The 10,000-nt window shown below is 37.1% G+C and overlaps 2 protein-coding genes and 1 long non-coding RNA gene across 8 annotated transcripts in view; all 3 read left to right on the top strand.

Moving 5' to 3' along the window:
- The window catches only part of LOC125046431 (pancreatic lipase-related protein 2-like), a gene marked incomplete at its 5' end in the record, with an annotated part of 2,458 nt that extends 2,114 nt beyond the window's left edge, over nt 1–344 (top strand). The window contains one exon of the mRNA XM_047644207.1: nt 1–344. This exon is cut by the window's left edge and continues 326 nt beyond it.
- Nucleotides 345–495: 151 nt separating this feature from the next.
- LOC125046662 lies at nt 496–4,059 on the top strand. Its single transcript, XR_007116658.1, has 2 exons — nt 496–3,340; nt 3,372–4,059. It is a non-coding gene; the product is annotated as an uncharacterized LOC125046662 (long non-coding RNA).
- Nucleotides 4,060–7,947: 3,888 nt separating this feature from the next.
- LOC125046690 (translation initiation factor eIF-2B subunit delta-like) overlaps nt 7,948–10,000 on the top strand; it is a 13,643-nt gene continuing 11,590 nt past the window's right edge. The window contains exon 1 of one of the 6 annotated variants that reach the window (XM_047644565.1): nt 7,948–8,064. Coding sequence is in view for 3 of the 6 variants with exons in the window: in XM_047644559.1 (XP_047500515.1) it covers nt 8,436–8,514 (79 nt within the window). In the remaining 3 variants the exon portion in view is untranslated. Of the gene's footprint in view, nt 8,065–8,420; nt 8,515–8,576; nt 8,625–10,000 lie in introns of those variants that run through there. The other 5 variants (XM_047644563.1, XM_047644564.1, XM_047644559.1 and 2 more) reach the window with 5 other exon arrangements.

The raw sequence follows: 10,000 nt of genomic DNA, 5'->3' as shown, positions 1-10,000 counted from the left end.
TCTGTTATACAGATATTTTAATTTTTCCAGTTTGTAATGTTTTCATGTATCAGGACCAAAGAGAGAATCCTTGTAAGAAAATTTGTGGCAATCTAGAATATAAGAGAAAGTTTTATGTCTTTGTAAATGTTAGATTTAGGCATTGAATATTTAAATATGATAAGATCTACTTAAATGACTTTTTAAGTACAGGTAACCTGACTAATTTTTAACAGTAGCAATAAATATATATGATAATGTCAGGTTTAATAGGTTTCTACTTTTTTAAACTTGTAATGATGATTCTCTTTTAGATATCTAGGAGATTTTTTATAGATTATCAATAATATTGTACTCAGAAAATACACACATATACCATATGCTGGTATACATTTATGAATTAGCACACATACATGCACATGCACACACACCCCCACACGCACACACGCACACACGCACGCATACGCACGCACACGCACACACACGCACACACACGCACACACACGCACACACACGCACACACACGCACACACACGCACACACACGCACACACACACACACACACACACACACACACACACACACACACACACACACACACACACACACACACACACACACACACACACATATTTGGTACACACATGTGATATAATTTTGTGTTGCTACACATGTCCTGTACTGTGTGCTAAAAGTTTTATTTTTTAATCCAGTCTTCTGAGATTAAGAGTACAGTGCAAGGTACATTGATCCAGTTTTAATATGATGATAGGGTTTCCGTGTTAGTTTGAAAATGTGTAAAGGACAAGCAGAAACTTCCCTTCAGTTCTATGTTATAATCTTCTTACAGAAATTAGATATGACTTGCCTTGCATAGAATTTGAGAATTAATGCTGTAGCAAACCATCCTGTGTTATATCTTATTCTTTAAAAGCTCATTTTTGAATTAATACCCAAGAATCTCTTGCCTGTATTAGGCTGCAGTTCTCATTATAAGAATTAGTTCACAGGACAGGGGATGATTACAATTGTAATAATTTCTCTCTGTAACTGGCAGGCTATTGGGCTGTTTAGACCCCCAGATATATATATATATATATATATATATATATATATATATATATATATATATATATATATATATATATATATATTTTAGCTACTTCTTTGTTTGTGTTCAGTAGATATGATATTCATGTATTGGTAGGACATGCTTTTGATGGGTTATGAGTTCATATATTAAGTATACTATGTATATTGTTAATGAGATACAGTATACATGAATTTAGTGTGTATCTGATAACAAGGATTCACTTATTCTTCACTGATAGTACATGAGTTTTAATATTCATGATATCATGGAATATATTTTGACAGATGATGAGTATATATATCAAGCGTAATATTATCAGTGAGACACAGTGTTTAAGTGAATTCAGTGATTCAGATGACATATAAATTCAATTGCTCTTCATTGATCAGTTCACCCAGTCATACACATCCACTGTCCATCCAGATAGATATATAACTGCAATCTGTGATTCTACATATTCAGTCCCTCTCATGTTCAAATCTTCTACTGAGTGTATTTAGTTATTTTTTTTATGCACTCCTGTATACATCTTTCTGTCCATCCATTCATCCATAAGTATTCAGCTACATACACATGCACTTGTCTATTCAAGCCATCCAGACACACAAAGTGGTAATTACAATACACGTCGTGCCTTTCCTCTCCAGTGTTTGTGTGTAATGAAACATACTCATTTCTGAAGGTTGTGATGTTTAGCAGGAAAGAACAAAAAAAGAAACCAACAGGTAAAATTGATGAAAATGCATGTTGGTTAATGGACATGCGGTAATTGCACTTTTGTACTCAAGGTGAAAAAAAATGAATTATGAATTTAGCTTATACTTGCTTCCGATTTTATCTTACAAGTATTTCTCTTTCTCTCTCTCTCACTCTCTCTCTATAGCAGTTAGAGTAGTGGGCTTTGGATAGCTTTCCGTTGCTCTAATCTAATTTCATGCTAATTTTAGAGATGTAGCCAGATAAGAGACTGGGTCACGTATGTGGCCTTGGCACAAAGAAATCCCTGTTATTTAGTTAGTGTTTAGTAACTGTTAAAAAAGGAAAACCATGCAGTATTGGAAATTTAGCAATTACTTGTAGCTTTCTTGCAATGTATTGTGAATGAGTATCACTCTAAGAGGTCTAAACTTGGTTGTTACGTCATTGCAGTTGGATTGTAGTTGTCTTTTTGTCTTTTTTATGCCTTTATTTCTTAGGAGATAATATGCAGATACTAATTTCAAAACATTCTAGAATACTAGGATAAGAAGAGATAGGAAGGTAAAGGAAACTAATCATGGAAATTACATACCAGCTGGACGGGTTATCCTCTACAAGTGAACCCCATTTGTGAACGCTAGATTTTCGAGACAAAGTTGGTTTGTAATATGGACTGCTCAACATTCCAATCAAATAGAGAATGGATCTGATGCTTGTAATATTCATGCTTTAAAATATAATAGCATAAAAGGAATTCCTGTTCCCCATAAAATTTATGCAGTGAAATTAGTGAATTCTTACCTTTTTTTTTATATTTATAGTTCTTATATTACAAAATAGGAACATTTTTACTAAAGTACTTGTATCATTTGATTGGTATTGTTAGATGGAAAGGTTCTCCTATAGTCTAAAAAATAAGAAATTATTGTGTGAAATCTATTTACTTATTGAATGGTTTATATCTCAAAAAGAAGGTCTCTCAGCACTCTGTCCTTTTAAGACTAACATCATTGAGCAAACTGTTGTCAGCCATTAGCCATATTTAGCATGAGAAGTAGCTTATGGAGATATTAGACATGCATGCTCTGCAGCAGTTGAGGCTTTATTAGAAGGCTGGGAAATCCTGAAATAGTTCACAGGCTTTTAGTATAATATATTACTAGTAGTATTAATGTTTTTGATATTCTTCTTAGCACTATTTTTTCTTCATTATTATTAGTAGTAGCATTAATAATAATGATAATTATCATTATTATTATTATTATTATTATTATTATTATTATTGTCATTATTTCTTGTTTCCTATTATTTATGGTCTTAAAATTCATATAGTGTGTGTATTATTTATGTGTCATTCTCCCTTTTTCCTTTTCAGCCTTTCTGGTTTCACATTCACTAAAATTTCAGCCTACTTAAGTTATTGCTGTGTAATGGAACCACTTATACAAGTTATTCTGTACATTAGAAATAGGCTTGTTCTAAAACAGCTGTCGTAAAGTGCAGGTCAAGGAGGTTTGATATAGATCGAGTCAACATTCAACACCAAAGTGAAGGTTGCACTTTCTTGAGGTAATGAAACAAATGTTAATTAATTCTTGAGGTAATGAAACAAATGTTAATTAATTCTTGAGGTAATGAAACCAATGTTAATTAATTCTTGAGGTAATGAAACCAATGTTAATTAATTCTTGAGGCAATGAAACCAATGTTAATTAATTCTTGAGGTAATGAAACAAATGTTAATTAATTCTTGAGGTAATGAAACAAATGTTAATTAATTCTTGAGGTAATGAAACCAATGTTAATTAATTCTTGAGGCAATGAAACCAATGTTAATTAATTCTTGAGGTAATGAAACAAATGTTAATTAATTCTTGAGGTAATGAAACCAATGTTAATTAATTCTTGAGGCAATGAAACCAATGTTAATTAATTCTTGAGGCAATGAAACCAATGTTAATTAATTCTTGAGGTAATGAAACAAATGTTAATTAATTCTTGAGGTAATGAAACAAATGTTAATTAATTCTTGAGGTAATGAAACAAATGTTAATTAATTCTTGAGGTAATGAAACCAATGTTAATTAATTCTTGAGGTAATGAAACCAATGTTAATTAATTCTTGAGGCAATGAAACCAATGTTAATTAATTCTTGAGGTAATGAAACAAATGTTAATTAATTCTTGAGGTAATGAAACAAATGTTAATTAATTCTTGAGGTAATGAAACAAATGTTAATTAATTCTTGAGGTAATGAAACAAATGTTAATTAATTTTTGAGGTAATGTCGTAATGTAGTTTTGCAGCAATCAAGCACTTGAGTGACCATACTTTCTATCTTTCTTTTTCTTTGGTTTTCGAGATCATTTTATTTGTTTCTAGTTGCTAGATAACCATGGATATCATTCATAAAATCCTCAGCTCCTTCATAAACTAAGTTAAGGAAGAATATACATACCCATTATATTTGGGTGTTACACACAAGCTCTCAGATTCACACAGGCATAAACACACAAACACACTCAAACTCACACACACTTATCTACATACAAAATGCAATGTCACACACACACACACACACACACACACACACACACACACACACACACACACACACACACACACACACACACACACACACACACACACACACACACACACACACACATATATATATATACACATACATACACATACACATACATACACACATACATATATATATATGTATATGTATATATAAATGGACATTACAGCTGTAATGAATAAATTACTGAATATATCATACTGCCTTTTATTTAGAACCTTTAAGTGAGCAGCGTAGCAAATACCATGAATTTGTGTGTGTGTGTGTGTGTGTGTGTGTGTGTGTGTGTGTGTGTGTGTGTGTGTGTGTGTGTGTGTGTGTGTGTGTGTGTGTGTGTGTGTGTGTGTGTGTGTGTGTACATATACACACACACACACACACACACTTCCCCCCCCTCCAATCCCTTGCCCATTGTAGCTGTTGGTGGGGCTTAGGAGATGGAGACTGAGGCCCAATGCCAGTGATTACCCCAACCTTGGGCCTCAGCCCTGGTCTCAACTAATTTTGGATGATCTTTTCTTCTTCGCCTCTCCTTTTCCTTCTCTCCCTTCCACTATCCACTTCCGAGGGTGTGAGTGCCCCCTCCTCAACGCCTGCTATCACTTCAGTCTAGTCCAAAGCATCCACCCAGGTCATTTCTCAAGGAAATCATCCACCCAGGTAACATTCCTCCTCTCCCAACATCATCTGCATCATCTACTACCCCATCCCTCTTTATTACTACTCTGCGCAATGATACTTCACTTAACACCACTCCCTCTTCCACACGGCCTCGTCCATCTACTACCTCCACCTTTGCAAATATTTTGAGCATTTTGTTTAGCCCAGCCAAATAGGATTGATTTTTGTATGATCCCTTCTAAAACCTCTTACTCTCATAACATTCTTGCGGCAATGCCTCTAAAAAAAGTAGGTAAAGTTTCCTTCCGCTGCCGCCCGATCGTTCCGCCTCGTCATAGTTACATCCGAATCCTAAACAAGCATTATACACCCTGATTGACTTCACTTGCAAACCCATTCCTATCCAACCTCATCCCTCCCACAATACTTTACTCTATCTCCCCGACAAACTGCCCTGTCTACGACAATGATTGGTCTGACATGTGCCAATGTTGGCGACTCCCATATTGTATTTTAAAGGGGCTGCCCTTTCCACAAGTTTGAGTGTGAGGCGGCAACTCTCAGATTCAAACTTGACCTCACATTACGCGAGGCCAGACTGGAAGCACGTCGACGAGGTTTTTCTCTTACTCCCAATTCCAGTGCTGCATTCACTGCACCCTCCCCCTCCCCCTTCCCCTCAAGATGTTTCTACATCCCCCTGTATCCATCAATCATCCATCTTACGTTTCCCCTTCTACCCCATCCTCTCCCAAGCAAATTCTATATGAAAATATGACGAATTAAATTGAATTTTATTTCACATATAGTCAGGGGCGTCATTTGGTGGGTTCTAGGTTACCCCCTCCCTTAAGTACCACATTTTTAAACTTTAAAATCTAAATTACAACTACTTAGGTCCAGCTCTAGCTTTAAAATGCCTTTAGAATAGATTTTTTTTTTTTCAATTTTGTTCGTATCGCTTGCCTACCGACACTTGTCCTCCCATCCAAGAAAAAACTGAAATGACGTCCCTGTCTGATAGTACCTAAATATGTCACATATCAATAAATTTGAATTTTTCCATAAAGTGTTCTTGTCCTGCAGTTATTGACACCATTACACTATCCGTAACAAATAATAATTGAATCTGAAAAGATGACAGACATTGAGAGGGGCCATGGAGATTATTACATATTGGTCGGGAGCCACAAAATGAAAAAGGTTAGGAACCAGTGATCTAAACGCTCCATCTCGTCTCCTACCCACATCCTCTCCTCATCCTACCTCTTCTACCCCTCATGAGAAAACCTTTGTTTGTCAGACCACCTCAATCAAATCCACTTTAGAAACCCTCGAAGACATTCAATGATCTGATCATGACCCAAAATAACATGTCTACTCTTCATCCATCGTCCATTTTCTCTGCTCCCATTCCCTCTGCACTCAAACGACACCCACCCTTCTCCTTTTCACCCCCCCTGCTTTATCTGCATCATTCCTCCTTCCTTCCCCATTAACCCTTCCGTTTCCCCCTGGAAGCGGATGGAATATGTGGCTCTTTGTCGCAACAGCCCCCTTCCCTGGATTCTGTCCCTCCTTAAACTGTGATCTAGTTGCCCCTAAACCCCCTTTTTCCCTTTGCTAATCGCTACCTTGCCCTTACACCCTTGCAGAATCCCACACTTCTTCCTTTGACAACTTTGTGTGTGTTATATATATATATATATATATATATATATATATATATATATATATATATATATATATATATATATATATATATATATGAATAAGATTGAGCAATTATCACCTGAAAACCAAAATGGTCGATAAAATCAGCACCTGCTGTAATTTTCTCTCTCCCATCTAGGTTTAGGGGAAATCTTTGGACACTGGATAAAAATGATTATTGGAACATTTTAAAGCTAAAGATTTTCACAAATAAATCAAAAGACTGAGGCATAGGGCAAGGGAATAGGCACAATGGGTCTTACAGTACCTATAATTGGCCTAAGGAGAGGTAGTGCATCCTCGAGAGTAATAACAGGAGCAGCGCTCAATACCGCAAGTCCTCCAGTGGCCCATGTGACCCAATTTATTATTGAATATACTTTGTCACCCGCCATTCGCGAGAATTGTGAAGGCCAAATTTGCTTGGACCTTGCTTTATGGCCCAACCTATTACAGCTGTTAGAAATGATTTATCTGATCACCATAACTGAATTCATATTGTTGGTGCTCCATTGCCACTAGTTGCTCGAGGTTCTATAAAGTAAGTGCCAGGCATAACTTAACTAGATCAGTGGAAATGGTAAGTGGTTTCTTTTGAAGAAAGTGTTTGTTATAAGACCTTATGCCTTTCTGGACAGACCATTTCATTCAGGGGCTTTGGCTTCTATCAGCGAGTATATCACCAAGCTCATTCTCCCCGTTTAAGTGACACATCTACCCTTACCCATTGTCTTTTTAGTCTTGCTAATGTCTACTTGTGTGTGTGTGTGTGTGTGTGTGTGTGTGTGTGTGTGTGTGTGTGTGTGTGTGTGTGTGTGTGTGTGTGTGTGTGTGTGTGTGTGTGTGTGTGTGTGTGTGTGTGTGTGTGTGTGTGTGTGTGTGAGTGTGTGGGTGTGTGTGTGTGTGCGCGTACGTGCGTGCGTGCGTGTGTGTGTGTAATATATATATCTATATATATATGTATGTATGTATGTATGTATGTATACATGTAAATATATAGATATATATATATATATTATATATATGATATATGTCTGTATATCTATATATACATATATATCTAAATATATATATATATATATATATATATATATATATATATATATATATATATATATATATATATTGCGTGTGTGTCAAAGATTTCTCATCTCAAATGCTTCCGCATATCGTTATCAAGTGTACCCTATCACAGAAAACCCCCGGTCACGACGCCCCTCCACCGAAAAGGAGAAATGACGACGCCCTCCCCCAAAAACCAATGACCCAGCGACATCTTTTTTAAGGCCGCGGTCTCTGACACAAACAAAAGAACGGCAAGTAAACATATGGGCCGTCCAGGGAGCTGATGCAACTTGTTCTTTCGTTATTGTAAGGAATTTTATACTCTGCAAGTCGTTGATTTCTGTTCGGTGTGGTTTAGTAATTAAGGTGGGAATGTTGGTTGGGTATTTAATGGATTTCTGACTTTAATTGATTTGTGATTAAGGTGATTTGAGGGAGAAAGTGCAGGTGCGTGTGTTTTGAGCATTGGCCAAAATGACTCGAAATATTTGTTGCAAAAGATGTTTTGTAATTAGATTGTGAAAAATTGGTCGGGAGTATATAAATAAATGTTGTGCAACTTGGAGATATTGACTGTTTATGATTCTGTAATCATGTGTCAGTGAAAGGTTAGTTATTGGCCCTTCATTAGAAAAGTGAGGTTTGCATTAAAGTATATGTTTCATTTTCACACAGCCATGTGTTACAAGTTAAACGTTTCTTGTATTGGGCAGGTTTATGAAATTCAAAACATTTTCCACACGTGGCATTTCCGTTGTAAGTTGATTGTAAAAGTTTTGTAATGTGTAAGAAGTATTTTGGTATACATTTACAGGATGGCTGCAGCAAGAGTGGGAAATTCCAAATGATGCTGTCAGAAGGAGAGGGTAAAAGAACAGCACGTGATATTTATAATTTCCAAATTACCATATTGACAGTAACGCAATGCAATGTCAATTGATTAGTTTTACGGGAGTTCCAATTGTGCGTGCACAGTCTGGAAATCTCACTCCACCCACAGCAGGATAGAGGACACGGCCGACATACGGGAACACCTGATGCCGAGTCTCTGATGTTCTCTTCTGCTGTGAATATGTGAAGGATTCTTTGTTTGACCCAATGCTGATGGGTGACGAAAATAAATCAAAATTCTATTCTCTGTAAATTAATGGCTATGAGTAGACTTTGGGCGTGGGAGTCCACGGCATCAAGCTAAATGTCCCGCTCCAAGCGCTCTGGCGCGTCGCTGCGGCGTACAGCTGTACCCCGCAGACCTACGGTTTGTTATGACACCCTGTTAGTACAGGGTTAAATGGGCGGGGGTTTGGGGTCGCTGGGGGCATAATTCCCTGTATTAGACAATATAGTGATTGATTCGGTACTGTGATGACAGCAGAGTTCGAGAATTCCACACTGTGCACGTGCGACATGAACTCCAGAAAAAATAGTTTATAGACATCACATTGTGTTGCCTTAACCCATTAGCGACGGGTATAGAAAATTAAAAAAAAAGTACGCTCTGGCCAACGGCGGCAACGAGCTGACTCTGAGTGCGTGAATTCGGTACATCAAGCCGAATCATTGCCTCGGGGCGCTTTGGCGCTCCGCCGCGGCGGACAACTGCACGCCACATATCGGGCGTATTGTTATGACGGGCGTATTGTTATGACGGCAGTAGGCGTGACCCGTCGCCATTGGGTTAAAAGTATCCGCAGCCAAAATTTATGTGGTCAAAAAATAATGTCAGAAATTAAGAAAATAGTTTGTGACAAATGGTGTGCCAAGCATAAGGCCTGGGCAATTAGGTGGGGGTCGACATTTATACTATCTTATAAGGAAATTTGGTCTGTGCAAGGAAAACAGTCTATTACCATCTGAATAAAGCAAATCAGATGACAAATGTAGACATTGGAAAATGGTAAATAAGCTAAAAACACTTATGCAGAAAAAGAGAAAATAGCATTGCAAGCGGGAGACATGAGTCTCATTACCACACACGTGTTTGTGTGCACCTGGCCTATGAGCTGCAAACCTGTCAAGAGTGGCAAATCAAGTAAACCTAATACCCATGCTTTGGGCCATGTGCGTGCAGTGAAGCATCTGGATACGGGGTTAATAATTGTCACAGTGTGCTGGTGAGATTAGTAAAAAATTATTAGTGGCTGCTGAAACTTTGGTGCCAAATATGTTTTCAAAACTTTTGTTATGGATATGGGGGTAACTTCAACAGGTTAATTTCAACTTTTATTTTCTTTAGCTCAGG

This window comes from Penaeus chinensis, chromosome 39 (genome assembly GCF_019202785.1).
Source record: "Penaeus chinensis breed Huanghai No. 1 chromosome 39, ASM1920278v2, whole genome shotgun sequence".
In the NCBI taxonomy this organism is placed as follows: domain Eukaryota; kingdom Metazoa; phylum Arthropoda; class Malacostraca; order Decapoda; family Penaeidae; genus Penaeus; species Penaeus chinensis.
This window is presented reverse-complemented; position numbering and strand designations above follow the sequence as displayed.